Raw genomic sequence first — 22,927 nt, 5'->3', positions numbered from 1 at the left:
GTGTATAGACAACTGCTAGTATGGATAAATGCTTACAGGATTGTCCCTTTCATGCGTGTTAATAGTTAACAGAAGGGCTATGTGCATATTCAAAAGGACAAACAATGACATCGAGGTGGCTTGCTGGCACGGTATGGGTTTCCCACAGTTGTGTAATCTAGTTACTGTTGTGTGAACTCTTGAGAAGTTGGTACAAAAATTGGCTTCCTCAGTTATTGTATTAGAAATGCAGGGAAAGTTTAAGGAATATGAGAGGACAAAATAAACCAGAGAATGCTTCCCACCCTTCCCTTCTCCCCTGGTGCATTATGATTAAAAGAATCCAACATCCTTAATCTCTGCTAACAGCTAGCAGCACATGCTCTGCTGCATGGTGGCTATGGACATGTAGAACACTTTGAAGATGCAGACTGTAAACTAGTGCATTCTTCGTCCAAATTTTCTCCCAGCTGTACAGAAATGAGATGTCTCTTACTATTATAATTCAGGTTTTTAACCTCTTCTTTCCCCTCCTCCCAGTTAACCAGAGAAATGTGAGTAGGATCCTGTGCCTTAGTTTTGTATTTGTGACTCTGGACCAGTTCTCATCATGATGAGCTGCTTCTACTTTTAGCACTTGCAAACTAGTTGTAAGACAAAGGGAGTGTAACAAAAAAAAAAGAGAGAAAAGGGTATTGGAGAGTGATGTGAGAAGTCAGTACAACATGACTGTTGTTCATGATCAGTTCAGAAGATTTCTCTAGCATACCATAAACAGTAAGGCATCTCATGGCATTAAAAACTTCCAACTTCTTACCCTGAACTGAATAACTGAAAAATCACAGTCCAGCTTATTACAGTTTGTTTGGTTTTGTGAGTAAAATATGTGGTTCATAATTCTGTATTTGCTTGGTTCTGTGAAACAGAAGTGTATGTAGTATTTGAGGGCTTTAGGAATAAAACACTGCGCTAGAGCAGTTGAGGGAGAATCCATCTGAACTTCTTCCCTGCTCTCAACTTCACGATCTTTCTAGCTAGAAAGTCTCAAGGATGTTGGTGTGCATGTGGATAGTTCAGTTTATTAGAAAATAACTTGGCCAATAATTTTCTGACTCTCTCAAGAATGCAGTTACATACATATATGTTAATAATCATTCTGTTCTGAGAGTTTAAGTAGTTCATTTGCTTAACTGTTCATTTTACTACATGTTATATATTTTTTTAAAAATTGGCTGGCTTCCCTAAAAATAAGTTGGTGAAGGAGAAAATAAATATGCTGTTGGTTGCACTTACAATAGTGCCATTGTGCAAAGCAGAGCAAGGATCGTTTCCAAACGGCCTCAGGTGAAATCTAATGGGAAACAATTTCAAACTGGTCTGAGTTCATTGGTAGAAAGAATGCGTCTTAGATAAACATCTGATCCAAGTTATACTACTTGGTATTATTCCTTCTCTGATTAAGTTCTAATTTTTTTTATTTTAATAAATATAGTTGCATTGACCAGTTGGAATAAGGAGCCTGTTATATTGTCTTTAATGTGGATTCTATAAAAATGGTTGTTTGCAGGTTACTCTGATTTATGGGGTTGCTGCAGCTTTTTCTTATTACTGAAAATGATCGTTTTCTGTAAACTGTTTCTCATAGAGAGGATACTTAGCATTATGCTGCTCTGCTAGTGATGGCCTTTCAGACACAGCTTGTGGTTTTGAAGAATATGCAGTGTTAATTAATGTTTGTTTTGGTTCAACATTCAAATTTGTTCCTCTTATGTTTACAGGAGAGCTCCAGTCTTCCTGCTTCACTGCTTTTAGCTCAGCATAAAGACAGATCTACTCACCTAGAAATGCAACTGGAAAAACCCAAACCTGTCAAACCAGTCACGTTTTCCACTGGCATCAAAATGGTAATTTTTTTTTTTTTTTTTTTTAATGCCTTTCAAAAGACTGAGGATTTCTGCATATGAAATTTAGAGGTTATTTAAACCTGAGTTGTATATTATATGAAATAGATTGTTCTCTTCCAATTAAGTAATTAGGAATTAAATAATTTTAATCATTCTGCTGGTTGGAATATATGGAATATTTTCTTTGCGTAGTTGTCAAAAAACCCAAGTTATATCTCTTTCCATGCAAACTTGAACTGTCCTTGAATTATTATTGTCTCATTTGTGTACCAGTTGTGGAAGTTGAAATTTTGGAAGTTCAAGAATAGCCTGCACTTTCTTCAGATATACTATAAGCACTGGAATAATCTGCGAGGATGAGATAGACAATTTAGAAAATGATGCTGAGTGGTTAAAGATGCTATTTTCATTGTTACTGGACACTAGGAAGCAGCGTATATTTTTGCAGATGTGTTACTGCTACGGTCACAGCTAAAGATCTGTCAGCATTCCTGTTCTTTATCACAACATAGTACAAGTACACATCAGCCTGTCAATGGAAATGTATTTGAGAAGGAGTGGTTTAGGGCTGGGAGCATGAGTTACTGATCATTTTTGCACCTTACTGGTTTGTTGTTGTTGTTGTTGTTGTTGTTGTTGTTGTTGTGTTCATTTGTTTGTTTTTTGTTAAATCTTTGCACTTTTTTAGGCTTTGTATTTTAGAATTCATAATGGTAAAGGATGGCTTGAAAATAACCAACATCCTCTACCTCCTCAACAAATCAAGTCAGCAAAGCAAAAACCTTTGCATCAAACTAGTCTCTTGTCAGTTAATCTCTTGTCAGTTAATCATTTTATTCTGTCAGGGATGTCTCTGCTGTGTTTATGATTCCCCAAAGAGTTTACAGTCTAGAAGCATTCACAGCTTATTTTTCCAAAAGTAGTGTCAGCTTTTGCAAAGTTGTGCAGATTGTTTTCTTGTTTTCGTGTAGTATAAACTCTTACTCCTTTTTCTTTCAAAATATAAGAGTTTGGGGAAGATAGGCTTTGTGAGATGTTTTCTGTTTGTGTAGAAAAACTAATAGAAAATGTTCTGTTCAAAAAATATTCTAACTGAATGTCTCTCTCTTTTCTGCTGTTAAAATATATTGTCAGAATTTCTTAAAGCTGTTCACCTTCCTTCTGGGAAGAGGAAGAAGATAAGCATGCTACATGATGAGGGCAATGGAAGTACTTTCTAATGCATTTGTAAATGGATGTTAAATGCAGTATGTGGTAGCGGACATTTCAAATCTGCAGCCCTAAGTAAACTTCATCCAGTAATGGTGAAAGACTTGGGTCAGGAGATTTCTACCATCATGACACTTAAAACTTGACATCTGGAATAATAAGGGAGATTCCAGATAACCGATTGATTCTTTATCAGTGTTCAGAAAGCGTGAATAGATGACTAATTTAATTTTAGTCCCAAAGAAACAAACTAAAAAAACTCACCTTGACTGACCTTAGTCCTAGATTAAAAAAGAATAACTTTAAAAAAATTAGGAATAAATACAGTTAACAATGAAGTTAAGGATATGAACTTGGTGACTATGATTTATAGAAAATGGATTACATCAAGCGAAACAGATTTTACACTGATCGAATTACAGGTTTTCTTGAGAAGGATGAATGTTTCCGTATTTTTCTTCATAGTATGCTTGATTTTTAGTTATTACATGACTTTGATTTTTAGAATAATATAGAAATTATATTACACAATAATAACAATATTGAGATTCTGCACAATAAATGAATTAACTGGCTAACTTGTAATTTCTGTAGTAGTTATTGGTACCACAACATGGGAATATTTCTGTGGGTGTTCTGCTAGGACACAGTTCAGTGTTTGGAAGCAGATGTTGAATTTCTATGGATGACATGCAAGTTGGCAGCTTATAGGCTGCTTTGACAAGCTGGCCTCTTTGAATGAAATGCGTTTTAATATGGCTAAATGCAAAATTATAAATAAAGGAGTAAATAACAGGCTCTTGAAGAGGATTTGGAAGTTTAGCTAAGCAAATACAGCAATTTGAGCCTTAGCCACAGCGTGTGTGTGTGTGGGGGGCCTTAGGTATGTGAGTAGTACATCAATAAATAGGAAAGGACTTTTCCTTCTAAATGTAGTGTTAGGAAGACTCACAGACTGAAGAGTTTTGCTGACTGCATTTTGAATGCAAAAACCAGAAAGAATGCAAAGGGTGCCACAAAAGTCCATTCAAAGGCAGAAAGATATGCTTTGTACTGCGTTCTGCTTCTAGTTTAAGGGGAGGTTAAGATATGACTCAATTTACAGTAAGTACCTCCTTAACACAGAACCTGCCAAATCTGAAACTCTAGCAAGAACCAGTAACCTTAGTTAAACAAATAGTATCTAAATAGGAACTGAAGGAACAAATAGGACCTAAAGTTCACAATGTTCCACTGGTTAATTTGCCCTACTGTTGAAGTTGACTCTGGAATGCAATGAAATCTCTAATTCTTCATGTTTTCAGATTAGGACAGGGATGCGTCTTGGAAAGTTACTGTAGTCAGAATTGTTTGACTCGGACAGATTTGCTTTTGTAAAAAGCAATACTGCTTACTATGCGTGATTTTGGTGTGGTTGATGATCTGTGACAGTGTATTCTAGTGACAGCATAAGGTGAATTCCCGCCTAGGCACTCACTTTATGACATGCTTATGTTCCAGGTTGAGTGTTTTTCTAAAAATCCAAGATGCCCAGTTCATTTGTTTGGCATAGGTGTGCACTTGAAATAGGTAGAGCATTTGTTGCATAGCATTCTTGATAGTTGCTTTAGCTTTGCTCCTCTCTAAGCCATGGGGTTCACACCACTTCTGTGGGTGGGGACAGCTCTAGGGGAGTACTGAGGATTTATTAAAAAAACACAGTTCTAATTAATGCTCTTTTTGGCCCAACAATTCTGCACGTTAACTATACTTTCAGTGAAAAGACTGTTGTGCTCATGAATTTCGGCAGCGCAACTTTAATGATTCACTATGTATGTTCATCCCCAGTGCTTTTGGGTTTTGGGTTTTTTTTTTTTTTTTGGTAATAGTTTGGTCACTGACCTTTTCTGGTGGGTGTTTTTCTTAATTTTGTTTCAAAAAAGGGAATTCAGAGCTAACTGAGAGGCTGGCTAATCCGGAGCTTGTGTTTACACAAAGGCTATAAAAATATGCCAGTTGTGGCAATCCACTTGTTTTTTTTCAGCTTAAACATGACTGTTTTTCCTGGGATGGTCTTGGTCAGAGATGTTCTTCAGCCTGACTGATAATCAGACGTGTTTCTCGGTTTCTGAATTAAGAGGCATGCCCATTCTAGTCTCCTGAGCAATGCTCAAGGAAGTTGGCTCATTTAAGGTGTCATATTAGTGCTGTGGAGTTCCTGTGCTTTCAGTGGGAGGAGGGAGTGTGTTTCACTTGTAAGCTAAGCAAGAGCATCCCCTATAGCATGAGGCAGACAATTAGCTCATAAGGATAGGGTCTCCTTCACTTTTCTTTTTGTTAAATTGGGGTTTTTTGTTCCTTTCAAATGGAAGCTGTTTTTTCTTCCAGTCTGCTCATTAACTTTTAAATTTTACTTCAGTAAATTATATCTTCTGTGCACGAAGCATACCTTGTTAATCGATCAGTTTGATTTACCTATGTAAGTAGGGGAAGAAGGTGCTTCAGAGTTTTCTGCTTGTCATGCTCATCATATTAAGAAACATGCCTTCAGCATATCTGAATATTTAAAACAGTCATTAAATCTAATATCAAATCAGTGTAAAGCTACAAAAGAAACTGTAACAATCTTAATTGTGGCAGTAGTGCTAAAAATACTCTTACCTGTCAATGCTTGTACTTTAGATTTTAGTAGCTGTCAAAGAGCAAAGGTTGTCTGAAATTAATGTTGTTTCTCGCATTTCTAGGGTTTATCAGGTTGTGCAAAACAAATCTAAGGTCTGGCAATAGAACCGTTCTTCTGTTTCTTGGTGAATATAGTGACCGTTTCTGGTTGGGAAGTGCCTTTAATGTGAAACTAATTTTAATGTGTGAAAGAGGTGCTCATATGTGTTACACACAAATGGCAATTTGCAAATGCAGCAGGAATTAATTTCATTACAGTAGTTTAGGATTTTTTATGTCTTTGGTCTTTACAGGTCTGTAGGAGGCTTTTGGTGCTTTGGTGCTTTTGGATCTGTACTTTACCACTGTGGTTAAAAATACATAGAAGTGTGGATGTATTTAGCTTGTGTTTAATTCGTTGAATTGGGAACATGCAAGTCTTTGTGGCCCATCCATTTACATGTTTGTAAAAAATGTGACTGCCTTAGTCTGGCTCAGCTTCATGCTCTCCACAGCATGTTTCAAGCTGCATGCTCTGTCCCTCTTCTGTTCCTTCCAGTTTGATAATGTTTGCTCACTTCCCCCAGCCTCCTGGGAGACTTAGCCTCTAGTGATGGTATTCTTGAAGTAATTCTGTGTAGTTAAAAACTCAATTACCTCTAATTGGATCACCCAAATATTCAGGAAAACAACATAGGTGTCCTCTCCCTGCTACCACTTGGGAGAGTGCTTTTTTTTATACCTGAGTACCGTAAAATTAATATATAACCCATCATTGACCATTCAATTCACAAAGCCATTCATGGTTTTTGTTTTATTACTTAATAGCAGTGGGAATATTTATTAATAGAAATATTAGTGCAGTGTGTTGTACATGCTTTGTCATTACCAAGATGGTTGCTACCCCTCTGAATCTGCAGTTTAAATAGATGTGTCAGGGAGGGGAACCAGATGCCTGGAGGGGATGTACTTGCCCAGAATTAGACAGCAGAGCAGTGGCGGAAGGAGGAATAGGATCCAGCCCTACTAAATTCCTAACCTTGTGTCTCTTCCGTTGAGCCGGGCTCCATCTCCTGTCAACAGCACCCCTGCATGGCAGTGAATTAAGAGTGAAATAACTGCTTCAGCTTCTGCTTCTCTGTCCAAATCACAGCGGTGATGTTACACTTAACTTTCTGCATGTCTGAATATTACCAGGATTTTACTCCAGTTCTTGTATTAGTAGCTGAATGTTGGGGAGAGCAATGTGCAGTCTGAAGCAGCTAGAGCTTGCAGGAGTTGAATCAGTATTTCAGAGGAATGGATCTGTGTCAGACTCAGGATGTCTTGGACACCTCAGGAACGCATGTTACCACTACGCTGAGCATAGCAAGTGTGAGGGAATAGCTTTCGTGCAGCATTACACTTACAGTATTATTCTAAGGGGAAATAACATTCTTATTTTACATTATGCGAAGCTATTTCTTTTAAAACATTGACCTCATCACCTCAGGTCAAATTAACTGTTCTTCATTATTGCCTTTTCCTACAATATTGCTTCCTGTGCAAACAACTGCTCAGCGGCTGCTCCTGGTTTTCAGTCTGTTTCTTTTATAGCTTGTGGAGCAATTATCCAAAATCCTGTTCCAAACACAAAAAAGTCTGTCAAAATACCTTTTTAATCAGTTGTGCTCCTTCAAAGTTGCTTAGACATATGCCAGGTACTCTGAGGTAAGTGAAGTGCATGTTGCACTAAAGTTTAGACTACCAACTATTCTGCAGCTCCCGAGAGTGCTTTGCCACCCTGTCTGTGTGATTGGGAACCGTTTCAGCCTTCCAGCCTTCCTTTGTCAGTTCTTACTGCTCTGATTTGGTTGGTTGGTTTGTTGGTGTGGTGCGTTTGGTTGGTTGTGTGTGTTTGTTTTAAAGTGCTTTTATTATTTGCCTAAGGTTTAAAAAATAAATAAATAATCAAGCCTGTTTCCTTCCTTCACTGTTACCTCAGCTGGTCTATCTTCAGTCTTAAACACTTCAGATAGAATTGATTTCTTTGAGATTGGTGTTTTGTTTATAATCTTCATTTGGCTAATACTACGCACGTTTCGTTTTTTGCGGCAGCGTGGAATATTTCCCTTTTCACAACACTTTGTAGTTTAGAATCACAACAAAATCACAACACTTACTTTCAAGAGGAAGTAGTGTGTTCAGGTGTACAGATCCTCTTGGAATAGCTTATCTGTGTTGGGGAGCGTGCATGTAAAGGTAATATTTTCAATGACACTATTATCTTAACCTCAAGCAGGAGGCTGACTGAATCTATACTTCAAGGCTGGTGTGCTGCCCTTGCAGCCTTGGTGTGTGCCTTGCATGATGGCTGTGTCCCAGCTCAGTGCTCAGACACACTGGGCTGGGCATCAGTCCTAGTGAATTAGATCCCTGTTGCAGAGGAAGGCCAAATGTGCCAGTGAGAGGGGAGCTGCAGCACTTTCCAGCAGGTCTCTGGATGAAGATGCTCAGAGAACCAGCGTTCTGGCCAAGTGGCCTCCCTGGAGGAGAGATTCACAGGAGAGGTGTGCGTTTGGAGAGCAGGTGCGCATAGCCCTGTACCACCAGCTCTTACTAATGGGATTCTGGAGTTGCTAAGCACCTTCTCATAATTCCTAGTAAGAATATATATTGCATGTTGCTTTAGTTTTGAATTTTTATCATCAATAGCAGTGTCTTGTTTTTAACAATGAATGTTGCACTGATCTGCTGAGGATACCTATCTCTGAAAAGAAAAAAGAGGAAAGAAATGGTGTCTGGTGTCTGCTTGCATCTCCACCATCTCTGACAATACATGGATATGGAATTCAACTATGTGAACTGTGTGTCACCAAAAATGCTGAATGATAGAATTCAGGTTAGGGCTAACATGCTGGATTTAAACATTGATCTAGAGTCCTGTAATCCACATACTGCTTGCTTAAATCACATGAGATTATATATACAATAGGTCTGCAACTTCAGAGTAGCATGATGGAGAATGATTAGCAGTAGTAAATATATATGTCATACTAAATCTCTAGCCCTCTATTTAGATAAAGATGTTTTGTTAAGAGTCAAGCACATACATGCAGAACTGTGCTTAAAGTTTTTGAACTCTGGTTTTGAAGTGTATGCCAGATAAACTTTATTTAAGCAATCTATCATCTGAACGCTTCCTGTGCACTCCAGCCCACAGTCTAAAGCATTTAATTGGGTTCTGGCCTTACTAAGTAATTACTGTTATATCAAAGTGCGTAAACATTAAGCGCATTATGTTGACTTCATTAATTTTTTTCCTAATATAGGTAAGAAATGGGTTTTTTTTGGAAAAAAAGGCAGAGTAAATGATAGTATTTGTTATTTCTTCTCCCCTCATTTACACAATGCTGACCTTGGAAAAGGAGACTGGATTTTGAAAATTCAGTCCTACGTGTCCCTGTCTGTCTTTGCAGGATTCCTGTTCGGAGTGCCTTAGGAAAGATGCCATAATTGAAATTAAGCTGTTTGGTGGACAGACATAATCAGAGCTGCTTGACCTGATTCTGTTTTATGGTTGGGCTCTCTTATACTGCTCTGTTAGAATAAATATTTGTTCATTTGCTTTAAGGCTCCTTTACATGGCTAAAGCAGCACATGTTTATATACACATATTAGTATAAATACAAATTAGGCCCATAAGTTTGCACAGCTGTAATGACTGGAATTTAGTAAATGAAATAGTGCCAACACTGTTAATTGTATAGGAGTGAACAGCAAGACCAATGTACTTGTTAGTAAAGTGGCTTTAGCCAGCAGTGGAGCAGATCCGCTCTTCAGCTGTCACTTTTTGGAATGGAACTGTTCTTAAGGTTTTGGGGGGTTTATTGTTTTATTTTAATTTAAATTTTTTTTTTATTTGTTTGGGTTTTTTTAATCTCCTGTTTGATTTATAGAGTTGCCCAAGGGTTTGCTTGCCTGACTTTTTACCATCAAATTTCAGAAGTACGTCTGTGTGTCATGCAGCATGTTGTTTTGATACCTTGAAAAGATGCTGCATAGGATGAGGCTCATAGGGAGAAGCCTGCTGGAAGGGTTCAGCCAGGCTGTCATCTGCTCCCTTGCCTATATGGAAGCAGTCACTGGGACAGAGCAGCAGGAACTGGGCTTTAGGTCCTAATGTAGGATGCCCAGATTCCATCCTAAGCAACAGCCAGATCTGCCACTAGCTACTATAGCACAAAGACACACTGCAAAGTGATCTAAGGAAAATGCTGTTTAAATCAGCCTGAGATCTTCCTATTTTTGAGTCTTACAGCTCTGAATATTCTATTGCTTGAGTAGGTGTTACTGTGAGCAATAAGGAGAGATCTGACTGAAAGAAAGAAGGTGGCTGAGAGGAGAGTCCAAAAAAACAGCTGGCAGGGAAATAAAGAATAATAAAAAATTTCTCAATCATTGTTTGTTTTGGAAAGATCATGCTTTAAGCACATGGAAATACTTTACACATTTGAGAAGTGCTGACTTCCTACATGCCTTGTGAAGGAACAGCAAATCATTCATATAATGTAAACACATTTATAGATTGTTCCAATATAACTTTTTTCGGTGCTGCTGTTCTTTTTAACTAGATAGAATTTAGTGCTTATATGCTCTTTTGATGCTATACTTTGGCCAAGAGTTGCAAACGTAAATGTTAAATGTTAGAGTTTGTGCTAAATGAGCAGTGCAAAGGTATTGAACCACATTTTTAATGCAAAAAGTTGTTAAATAGTGCTGCTTGATGCACTGTTTAAAAGTAAACATACCAGAAAGTAGTGCTAGGGTGAAACACAAATAAATAGCTTGTCTAAAAGTGTGAGTATAAGCGGTCTCATTATGTCTTGATAGAGATGATATAAAAAAAAAAAATGAAAGCAGACAAAGTTCCTCTGTAAGGGTGAAATTTTAAGTCAGGAAAGAAAAAAGTAATAAAATTGGAAGCTTTGGTGCCTGAATTGCAGTGGGTATTTGTGGAATTGTATAATCATAGTGCTGGGTGGGGGTCTCGAGAGGTTATGGGGTCCTTCCCCCCAGTGTGAGACAGAGTTGGGAGTACTTCATGACAGGTACCCGTCTAGCCTGTTCTTAAAGACCTGGAGACGAGACTCTGCAGTCTCCTGGGGAGCCTTTTGTAGCACTTACTGCCCCTGCTTTTACATTTTAGGGGAGACACAGAGTTACTAAGTTTCCTTCACCCAATGAAAGTCCATTTTCTGTTTAGGTACATGCCAAAAGCAGGTTGTTCTCTGCCTTTTTGTAGGATCTTTTTCTGTACTTGAAGATGACTACGTGAAGAGGACTTCACAGAACTAAGTATTTTAGAAATTAGATCTTTAAAAAAAGTGCAGAGGCCTTAATTGTTACTTAACAATAAAAGCATTGATTTCTCCTGCAAATGGTTTATAGACTGTCTCCACTCTGCAGACTAGATGTGAAATGACATTCATTAGCTGAGAAAAGGACTCTCTAAAGAGGAAAATTATTTGAGGGAGCAGTAAGAACATTTAAAGAATTGTAGTAAGAGCAATGAAGGATTTGAAGCCATTTAGGCAAGCTAAAGCAGTACGTCTGTATATGTGCAATAGAAGAATGTGTGATCTTTCTGTCATGATCCTTTTTTCTTAACACTTGTCTGCATTTGTGAGAACATGTTTTCTTCTAATCCTTTCTTCTGTTGCTGTTGATCAAAGTAGTTTGTGTCATTCCTTTATCTTCTCTATTGTGTACCTGGAGGAGGGCTGGTGACCTGGAATGGCAGAGTTGGGCTTAATGGCTTCACAGATTCCTCTGGGTCAGCAGTCAATTGGGTTATGTCTGTTTGTCTGATTTTGAGAGGTTTGCTGATTAGTTATGTGTGTGCAGACTTACCTCGCAGACTAGTTTTATTCCTGGTTATTCCATTTCTGAATGAACTAGGGTCTATTTGCTGCTGGTGTAGAGTATATGGACCTTGCAGCATAGTTAAAAGATTTCCCATATGTCTGTATTTTTTTCCTTGCCTGTTCTTCAGACAAATTTTGGGTAAGCACAGCCTACATCTGGCTTTTCTGAAATTCTTGAGAGACTTTAAAAAAAGTTATGCAAAGGGAGCCAAAAGCAGGATGACAGAGATGGCTGTAGTGGGAGGCAGTTGGTGGAAGAAATACGTAAGGGAAGTTGATACCAAGTGGTGGCAGCAGCAGTGGTGTGGTGGTCGAGCATGGGGTCAGGGCTTGTGGAGATGGGGAAGCATAGGGCAGCAGGTGAGATGGATTGAGGAGGAGGTGAGGACTTGGATGTGAGGTGCTTTGGAGAGAACATGAAGGGGGCATGGGGCTGTTGCTCTGAGGGGAGAGATTTGGGTCAGAGTTTGACAGAAAGGTGGGACTGAGTGGGACAAGGGAGTTTTTAGGAAGAAAGACTTGAGGGACTCCTGTATGGGACTGGTAGTTACAGGAGAGCTCTGGGACAGAAGGATTTGGGAAGTTGGGGGGTTCTGGTACTCATCTATCTGGATCAGTTCCTGTGGGTGGTTTCAAGTGTGGACTCCCCCCTGGTCACTTGTTAACAGGTTTTCTAGCTGTAGAGGGGTGTGTACATGCAGGACTTGTGTTTCCCACAGCATCTTTTGGTTTTCCTTAATCTCTGTTACAATGTACACCAGCCTTACTAATACATAGTAATTCCCTACAAGGAAAAAAATTGTCAGTGTGTTGACTGAGGCCATGCTGAGTGTCTGCGTGTACCACCTTTCTGCACCTTAATGCATGGGTAAGTGAACACAGCAGCTGAATGAATGTTTGCTACAAGGTTTCAGAGGAATCAACTTTTGAGCTTTAAAATAGCACATTTGTAAATTAACAATACATTTACAAATAAAGATGTATTTCAAAGGAGCTGTTGGGGGCCCTAGTTTTCAATAGTCTGTACTCATCCAAGATGCATTCATATTTGTGCTAGGGTACTTGCAGCAAAAGATATTTTGGATCAAAGAGACAATGTTCTGTACCAAGGAGACTTCAAAAGTAATTTTCCTCAAGAATGTTTGTTCAGGTGCAGAGGGTGGGAGAAAGGAATATTGTTTTAGGCAATCAGCGTACATCAAAAGGTGAATTTCCCCATATATACCTAGTCTGGACTCAGTGTGTCAGTCAAGGTGTCGCTGGAAAGGAATATTGGCAGCATTGGCTGATAATGAAAGAGAAATTATCCTCATGAAGAAGCAGCTTGGTCTCTGAAAGCTTGGCTTTATTCCTCTCCAATGTTCTGATTTCTTCTTTTAAGAAGAAAAACCTGGATAACTGAGTATAACAAAGAGGAGAATTGATTATTTTAGTTTATTGTTCTGCTTTGCCAGAACATAGTTGCTACACAGGTAACTCTTGTATTGTGAGGAAATGCAAGGCTCAGGTGTCGTTTGTGATGTGTTATAGTTCAGCAGAACGTGTTGCGGAGCAGCAAAATCCTCTGCCTCTTGCAAAGCAGATAATAGCATGGTAATAGGTTGTATTTTATGCAGGCTCTTTTTTTAAAATTATAAAATATGTAAGAATATTGTGACTACAAAGAAAACCTGCTTTGACTCACTTAGATAAATGTGTGTAGTGGTATGGGCAGGAAATGGAAGGACAGAGAGCACATGTGGAACCATCTATCTAAATTAGCTGGATGGGGGCCAGGAAACTGGAATTTACAACATTTTCAGTGATTAGTAGAAAATGAAATGATGGTTTTGTGTAAGAATAATGATTCTTTTATTATTCTGGGACAGTGAGGTAGATCCTTCAGGAGACAGTACTTTAAAGATGGTGCACGTGGAATTGGAAGACAGTGGAAAGGTAAGGAGGTTGGAGGGAGGAACAATTTAAAACTGAGGGCTGTGCACAGGAGGAAAGCAGCATGTATTTTTAGGTCTGAGGTCTGTTCTCCTGTTTCATCCCTTGAAAGAGAGGCATAAATAAATAGAGCACTGCTCTCTTCTCCAGAGCATAGAAAGAAAATCACAGAAATGTGATCCTCTGCAAGACTGTCAGGCAGTGCTCAAGAGAACAAGAGCTGCTGGTCTGTGCTGTGTAGATGTGGTGACAGATCTAAAAGGGATCAGCGTAGGCATCTGATCCTTGCCATCATTAGGCAGTCTTTGGCACAGGGGCTTAGGGCTGCCTGTGTTTGTGTACCTGCGGGCATGTGTACATGGCTAGCATTGGAAAAAGAAGGCCACATACATTCAAGGCTATATATAAAGATGGCCAGCTTGTAATGCTTTGCTGTGATAGGCTCTTTGAGTTCAGACAAGCAAAGTTTGGATAATAAATTAGTAAATATTTGAAGAATTTTTTGCCTTTCCAAAAAGGTGGCAGTTTCTGTAAGAGCATGATGGTGGTGACACTGGGAGTGGCAGTGTTTTCTCCACTTTGGTTTGGAGTGGTATTTGAGCCAGATCGTGACTACAACCGCAGAGAAGGGATAACCTGGGGATTTTATTGTTGGGTTGTCCACAAACTCTAATATGGATAGAATTGGAGGGCTTCAGTGTCGTCTGCCTGACAGAGGAGAGATCTTGGCATAGATATTTCGACATCTAGATCCTGGTGCTCAAGATCTGCTGGCACTACCTTGGCTGTGCCTGCACACCAAGGGTTCCTCTTTGTGGTTGCTCCCAGTGAAACATGGTTAGGGTTTTCTTTGGGTGCGGGGGGAGAGGCCTTGGCTTGAGAGCTGATGGGAGGCTGTAGAAGGAACTGCAGTGGGAACTTCATGCTTCCTTTCTGTTTTCATTTATTCACCTTAATCTGCCACTTTGTGTGATAATGCCTTGAGCTTGAATTCCCATTTTAATTTATGTAGGATCTGAAACCTAACAGGATTAGGCCAAGAATTTATCTCAAATCAGGCAATTCTAAAATCTGTTTGGAATAAGGGGTAAAAAAATCCCACACCCCTTAAGGTGCAGTTTATACTAAAGATTAACGTTGTATCAGTTTAGTTTCATTGTTAATGTTGCACACAGCATCAGCTTTATGCTCATTTTTAACCTGTTTTGTGTCTGGTTCGTTAAGTGAATTTGAAAGACAAAATTGAACAGAAGTGTTGCTTTTAAAGTAACAGAAATATTCTTGAGTACTGTACGCATTTAACTGTTGGTTGCTTCTAAGCTGTGTAACTAACTTCAGCTGAGGGCCAGGTATGACTTTGGCATTAAGTCTGTTTATCATCTGATAGAAAACCTTCGTATTTTTTTTTTTTTTAGAAAAGGACCCTAAATAAAATATTGGTGGTATCTGGGTTTTGTTTGTCATGAAGAACAAAGTATAAATGTGGCTGCACTTTAATTTTTACTTAGTTTATTTTTATTTATGAAGAGGCAAAGTACACAACAACTGCACCTTTTCAAAATGTGAAATTTCTCATGCAGGAAGAACCCCCCTTTAGAACTCAGGATACTTTATCTTTGTTGTTAAATACAACACTACATGAACATGCTGGTTTACCTTCCATTATATTTAGCCCATCTCTGCTCCCTCTCGCTGGTAGCATCAGGCTTAGAAATGGAGTGGGCTGGGCTGTGCTGGAGGTAGGAGAATTGAACCTACAGGTGGGAAGTGAATTTAGACAGTAAAAACCACTGTTGCATATTCTGCTTGGGGAAACTTACATCTGCAACTCTGAAGCTGTGAAAGTGCAGTATGGACCTAAGAAAGACGGGAGGAGAGTGTATTTTCTTATATTTTTGTACGGGGAAGTTTTTGCTATTGTTCATTCTGTTGCCTTTGATTTTGCTGGCAGAAAAGGAGGAGCAGGAAAGCTCAGGAATGGCCAGCTGAGGCTTTTAGGAAGGAGAGGGAGAACCCATACCTGATGTTGCCTCTGGGTGACAGGGAGACACAGACAGAGCAGTTCTTTATTTTTGCAGAGGTGTGTGTGTGCATTGTCAATTGTCCGTGGCAGCTGACGTTGGAGGGAGGGAGCTTTTTAGGGGAATTCAGAGATTTAGATCAGGGAATGCTTGCTTCAATCAAAATGCTTCATTTCCGGTTAATACCAAGTGACTATCAGATTAAGCCGGTTTGAACATGATTTTCTGTACTGGAGTATCAATACAACTTAGTTTGGGTGGTTTTTGTTTTGGTTTCACCACGTTCCCTAGCAGGGCATATTTAGCCGAAGGATCAATTAGAAAACCTGAAGGAATGTGGGTGATGTGAATGATGGGGTTACCACTCTGGTAGATTTGCTGAATTTATAAAATCTGCCTCTTTTTACAATTCTTTTAATTGAATCAAAAAATTACAATATTATAAGCTTGAATTTGTTTTTATTATTTGCCTAAGGGCATGCAAAGTATTAAGCTAAGGCCATGGAAGATAATTTTGTAAATACTTTCTTACTGTTCTGAAATCTAATTAAAAACCTGTAAAGTTCATCATTCATCATTTTACTATAGGAGTGTATTTCTTACGGAGACAGTCTAATATCCTGCAGCAACTTCATGGCACTACAAAAATAATTAATGGACCCTTTTAGGGCAGTGTGTGTTGCTACAATGTGGAATAATACTTCAGTGTTGTAAGTGAATGGTGTGCTAGGAAACACTAATCCCTTGTGTATAGTAACAGGAAGTATGAATATTACTTATTAATAATAATATAAAACACCTTTGCACACATGCTTTTTTCTGGGCATGCCTACCTTTTTGTAAACAACAGTGAATTTTAATTACAGAAAATTGGTGAGAAGCAAGAATGATTTGTGTAATTAAGAAGACCTGTTTATTTAAAAGCCTTCAGAACTTGTAAGAGATGGAACTTTGCTGTATACAAGGGATGAATGTTGTGCAATAATGCCCCTTCATTCCCCTTTCATAATAAATCTCCGCAGAGTATTCATCTAAAGGGCTGGATGCCAAAAAGAACAGGTTCGACTTGTCTGTGAGGATTTACACCACAGTAAAATGCACAACTGCTTTGTAGAGGTCATTGTGAAGGTCACGGAGCCAGTATGCACCACTGAATGAGAGCAGCCTGTAACAATGGTTTGAGAGGTTGGACTGGGTGAAATCAATATTTAAAACCTCATATGAAATGTAGCAATAAGCTGGAATCGTTAAAACACATGACTTCAAAGCACGTATGCTGTTTTGCAAGAAATGAATGGCCTCTTTTCCAGAAGTTTGCATCTCATACCCTCTGCTGAGTGTAGCTCCTTAGGTCAGAATGCAAGAGTTTGCTCTGTTCCTGACAGTTAACATTGAAATATCTTAGTATATCCAATACCCTCAAACCATTAATGATCGCCTCTCTCCAGTTTAAAAAAACACCCTTATTGGTATTGAAGTGGATTTAATTACCTGAAATTTGGCACACCTTTTTTTACAAATAAGGTCTGAGTGTGACCATAGGGTCAGTATGTCTTTAAATAAAAGATGATGATCATTTCAAATGGCAACCGGCCATCGGTGGGGTTTAGTGCAGAGATTAATTAGTAAACTTTGGAATGCGCTACAGCAAATGCAGCTGATTGGCAATAGCATGTGGAGCAGCAACTGGTGGAAAGCTAGTGCTGCTGAGCAGCAGAGGTATTTCCAAAAAGACTTAAGAGTGCTGTGATGTGCTGTGCTTTAAATGGCACTGTGCTGATTGCATCAAACCACCAGTTTTCTATTTATGCGGTTTAGTAAATGCACGGATTAAAGAAATCTGATGTGCATTTGAAAAGAAAGCAAGTTTTCTTGTTGTTTTGATGTGAATAGGTGCACCCCATCAATAAACAGTGATGCCTCTGAATATCAATTTACAGAATATTGTGGTTTGTCTGCAGTGCAAAATTACAATTTTGTAATTTGTTTAACTAGGAAGACAATTTTAAGGGTATGGAGATAGGAATTATTTGAAAAAGACGCTGAAGTAAACATGATTAATTCAGTGGCTATTGTAGTAAACAATTTCTTAGAATTCTAGTCTACTTTTTAAAATTATATGGATTACTGAGTATTTATGTTTGCATGATTTATAAATGCTTGCTGTCTTCCTTTTAAGGTTTTAAAGACATGCTTGGAGAAATCTGGAAACTTTCTCTGTAAATTAGCTTTCTAAGGATGCTTGATCTGTTTAGTATGAGTAATGGTCCCCATCACACGTAGTCCCTAGTAGGACTATATTCTCAATTGGTGTAGGCCATGGGATTGAGGCCTAGATAACAAAATTAGGATAATAAACAACTATTCTTGAGAGACTACTTGGAAGCCCTATATACTTCTTGAAATCTCTCAATATTATTGCATTAGTCTCGTGATGCCCACCTTCAGTTAAAGAGGCATGGTCAAGCATCCATTTAAATCAGTAAGAAAACTCATGCCAATACCAGTGGGTCTTTGCTTTAAAAATGGCCCATGCAACTTGACTAGCCTGGTAAAATTTGTCTTACTATCTTTATCCTGAGTATGGAGCAAAAGTCTGCCCTTGTGGACTAGTTAATGGTATCACTAAAAGAGTCATATAAAATATTTGATCTAAAACTGTTGGATGTGCTTGATCTCATAAGTTACAGATCATTCTGGCTTTGCCCCAGAAAACCCATAAGCATGTGCTTTAAAATTAAGCAAGCATATAGTCATCTTAATTCTCAGTTCTGTTACTTTGTACTCACTGCATTTCAGTCCCTTAGGCCCACTGAGGCATTGTGGTGAACCTATGGACCAGGTAATAGCAGATGTTGGCCTCTAGTACCTGGTTGTGAGCTGCTCAGCTTCTGAGCCGTTGGAATGGTCTATGAAAGGACGAAGAGCAGAGACCGGAGTTGTCAGGGTGCTGGTTGTTTCTCTGGAGGCCTGTTACTGCAAGCCTCTGCTTCCTAGACCGTTGTGTTTATTGCCATAGGTAATTGCAGCGAAGCGGATGGGCTCAGTTTACTCAATCAGGTTTAGGCTTGCTTGGCTTTGTTGGACTGGACTTGTAGGCCACAAATTGGTATGCAGCTCATGCTTTGACTCTGCGAGGCTCTTCGTGCACTTAAAGCTGAGTAATTTTGAGTTTTCTAAACCATATCAGTGTTGTGGATTCTGGGTCTGAACCCCAAGTAAGTATATGATAAAATTTCCTGATAGCAGATAGATTTGTTAGTTTGTTGTGCCTTTAAATGAATCCTGTGTGTAAATCTGCTCAGGATTGGGGCATTACAGGGTTTTGCAAAATGTTCAAAGATAGTATTTGTTAAAAACTGTTTAACTCATGCCCTTTGGTTATTTGTGTGTGTGTATCTGTGTGTATACATGTGTAACAGAAACACTCATGCACACAAAAAGCATCTCCTTTAAAAAAGAAGTATTTGAGCTCTGCAATCAACACTCTAATTAATGAGACTTGGTTATTTTTAAAAAAAATAAATATGTGTGTATGTACAATATACGCATCCTAGTACATTACAAAACATTTTGAATAATTGAAAGCAAATTGTAGCCCTTGACAGAAACAAATGTAGGTACATTCAATGATATATTATCCTGGCTGGGCTGCTGGTTTTCTGTGACTTGTCTACTTGTATGAATTAGTGCTCTTTTTAGCACTTGAGGGTTGCCTTTTAGTATTGGTCTGAATCTAAGACGTGAAAGATTAAACAAAGACTGAATTTCCTTGCCTGGATAGCAGCAAACAGTCACTGCAACTCCCTGCTGCTTTCACTAGTGCCCTGGAGCAGACCAGCATAGCCACTGGAGTAACTGAGGCTGAGGGTTAGGTGATTTCATAAGGTTTGATTGCTTTTAGGCTCTGGCAGGCTTTTTGCCTGTAGGTCTCTTGGATACACCGGCTATCAATGCTCAGTCCTAGCAGTGAAGGTTTCAGCTGACACAGCAACAACTTTAAAAAGGACATGGGGAAAAGAAAAGTTGATGCAATGTCATGTTTTAACTGTGACCCAAGATTAACGTGAAACCAAAGGAGAAAACGTCTTTCTCAGTATCACTGGTTAATAAACGTTTATGTCCAGAGCTAGGGCAAAGTTATTTAGGCTGCTGGTGATTTAAAGGGTTTGGTTGTTTTTTAAAGCTTTCTGATATGGCCTTGCCATCTTTTGCTGAAAATACAATTTTCCTGAGAGTCACAGATCTTACCTTTTCTTGTTAAATCTTGGACAGTTCAAAACCCAAAAATCCCACCCTGGACTATTAAGCCAAACCTCCCATGAAAGCTTCTTGGACAGCTCGCCTTGGCACAGTGAAATTAATGTGATTATAGTCCAGCAATGGTGGTGGCGATGGTGGAAATACCCCTCTAAACTTGTGAAAGAAAACACAAAAACTTATTCATATGTACTCTAGAGTTTCTGATTTGCTCCTGTTGACTTCAGTGATACGGTATCAGTTACCCCGATGCCTGTAGCGACGGGTTTGTGTTTCATGTAATGAGGTTGGAATGGCAGTGCAGATGTACGGTTAGCCCAGTGTTGCTGGATGAAGGGCTTCCAGGTAGATGGAGACTTGGACTGACTGGCATAGGAGGCAATTTTTGGTGGTCAGCCAGAAATCAGCTCTTGCTGGTGAGTCTAGAAGTGTGTGTGCATGCGCTGAGTCAGTCTCTCAGATACCTGCATGATTGTTAGACTCAAAAGGCTTGGCAAATGCTGTTTGTGTGGGAAGCTCGAGTGCAAAACTCACCTAATTTACTTTATTTAAATCAATATAATCCTGCTTAAGGCCTTTTGGAAAGCACATCTAAGTGAACGGTGCTTTAAGTTAACACAGTGTCTTTCGTGTTCGCAATAAAAGCTAGTTTAATTTGAAAAGGGTATGCTTATGGTTACCTTCTACAAACTTTTGCCATATTAAATGTGGAAGGACTCAATTCTCTTGCATGCACACATTGTCTTGTGAAATTTGTACTTAGAAGATTTAATATCTTCAAGTTTGCTTTATGATCAGCAATTCTTTGAACTTGCAAACGAGAAAGTGTGGATAACTTCAGATATCTATTTGAAGTCGGATTCTAAGGAATGCTTATGTTGGTTTTGACCTTAAAATGTGAAGTTTGAGCTCTGTCTCCAAACTACAGTATTGTAGCAGAAATGTAAATACAGTCTGAACTTTTTTTTAGATATCTTTAAAATACAGTCTCACTCTTACAGACAGGGACTTTATTCCAGAGATCCTGGATATTCAAACCACGGGAAAAATATTTCTGTTCATAAAGGCCCAGATTCAGCAGCTGATCTCTAATTTAGCAAGCTCACTTGCATGTTCAGGAGACACTGATCTGTGGTGGTTTAGACCTGAATGCAACATTTTTGGTAATTGTGGAGCCTCATAGAATAGAGAGGGGCTAAGGGTGGAAGTGACTGAGATGATTTAGAGTTTTCTATAAGCGCATAAAGCTGCAAGTTGTCTTGTTGTGTTTGGTTTTGAAAAGCACTTATTAACTACTTTGACATCTCGCTTTTATTCTCGGACATCTGCTTTAGATTGTTTACCATAAAAGTGTAAGAATTAATCTTGCCCTCATTTTTGTTATTGCTACCAGAAACCAAACTATTTTTATTACTTCTTATATAGGGATTTGGACCCTGAACTATTTTCAAAGTTGAGCAGAAAATTAGTTTGTATACTTTTTTTTCCTTTTTTTTTTTTTTTTTTTCTTTTTCCCTCTCCTTCACGCTCCCCCAAAGCTTACAGGTAAAGTTAATTAGATGACAGTTTTTGAGTGCACAAAGATGTTAGGCATGGCTTGCTAAACTGTAGTAAGGTCTACTTTGCTTTATTTGGTCCAGTATTAGGAGTTTTAAGGGAATTCAAATGATCAGCTCGTTCTGGTTTGTTTCTCAGAGCAGCAGCTTCCCTGAGCCAGGGTAAGACATTTGCATCATGTGTGGAGAGTTTAGTACATATTTTACTGTATGGAAATAATATATGAAAGTCAAAGAAATGAAAACCTTCCTATATGTTTAGTCCTTTGATTAACAAATGTTCTTAATACTTGTTCTTGGGGCTTCCTTTTTTTTTTGGATTACAGCTTGTTTGTGTTGTTTCCCAAGAAGCAGTAAGTAGTATGAGATGTCACTGTAAGCCCTGATCTTCAGCACACTGCGTTTGAGTGATTTCTCTCCCTGTGTTTTGTATTATTAAATTTCAGGGCATTCTGCTGATGTGGGTTCATCCAGTTCTTATGTCAGAGCATACAGTAATCTTACTTTCTACAATGGAAGTGTTGTTTTTACAGCAAAACTTGTTATAAGCCTATAGCAGGAAATACTCAGGCAGCCTCTCTAACTTGCTTGAAATCTGACGTTTGTGCTGCAGTTGCTTTCACAGCAGTCTCCTCTTTCAGAATCTGTGGCGACACTTGCTGTTTTTTATTTGAATACAAGTGTTTTAGCAAAAGGGTTCACAAAGGAGCCAGTGAACAAGATAAAACAGATGAGGCATCTCTTTATTTTTAAATAGATAAATAGGATTTTTCTGGGACTAAGTGAAATTACCGTGTGATTGCATCACTGTTTTGCTGCCAGCTTCTATTTTCTTTAAGTGAGATTGTAGTCTTTTCATGGCAGGAACCATTCCTTTTGCTTTGTACTAAAGATGCCATAGATGTTTCTGGTTATTGTACTTCAAGGAGTTACTAAAACTCTAGCCACTGAAATCAGAGTAATGCAGTAGGCCATGGTAGTTCTTGGGTACATGGAGGGACTTTCTGCAATGCTTTCGGGATCAGCCAGGGCTCACAAAGAGATTTTCTGATCCTGTGAAGTTCTATGAATCCTGTCCAAAGTACTGCTGAAATTCAGGTGGGAAGTATATACAACTTTAAAAGTTGTCATGTGTCTGTAGTTCAGATTTAAGCATCTTTTTCATATAGCAACTTAAACCATAGATGAAGCTTGCATGGAAAGAAACTAAACCTCTCTGGAAGGACAAAAGAGTATGTTTTGTGCAGATTAAAAATGCAGTTGCTTATGCCCCAGGGAGGTTTTTTGTTTAGTTTGACAAAATTAATGTGCATTTTCAAACCAGTGCCGTGAACTGTGTGTTAGGTTTGCAGCATGTCTTTCCCTGTCCCCAGAATAATCAGCTAATGTCTACTTGCTTGCTCTGCGTGCAAATCAGGAAACAAGGCTAGAAGAAATAAACTACTTTTCACTTTATGTTTAAAAAAAAAATAAAATTCAAAATGTATTACTAACAGGTTTCAGTTTTCATTTAAAATTTG

General features: G+C 38.7%; 1 protein-coding gene across 1 annotated transcript in view; it reads left to right on the top strand.

Moving 5' to 3' along the window:
• MNAT1 (MNAT1, CDK activating kinase assembly factor) overlaps window positions 1-22,927 on the top strand; it is an 89,882-nt gene that overhangs the window by 20,275 nt on the left and 46,680 nt on the right. Inside the window, exon 6 of the mRNA XM_026849221.1 lies at window positions 1,758-1,883. Coding sequence (XP_026705022.1) covers window positions 1,758-1,883 — 126 coding nt within the window. The remainder of the gene's footprint in view (window positions 1-1,757; window positions 1,884-22,927) is intronic.

Source organism: Athene cunicularia (genome assembly GCF_003259725.1).
Source record: "Athene cunicularia isolate RWA chromosome 5 unlocalized genomic scaffold, athCun1 chr5_part1, whole genome shotgun sequence".
Taxonomy (NCBI): Eukaryota; Metazoa; Chordata; class Aves; order Strigiformes; family Strigidae; genus Athene; species Athene cunicularia.
This window is presented reverse-complemented; position numbering and strand designations above follow the sequence as displayed.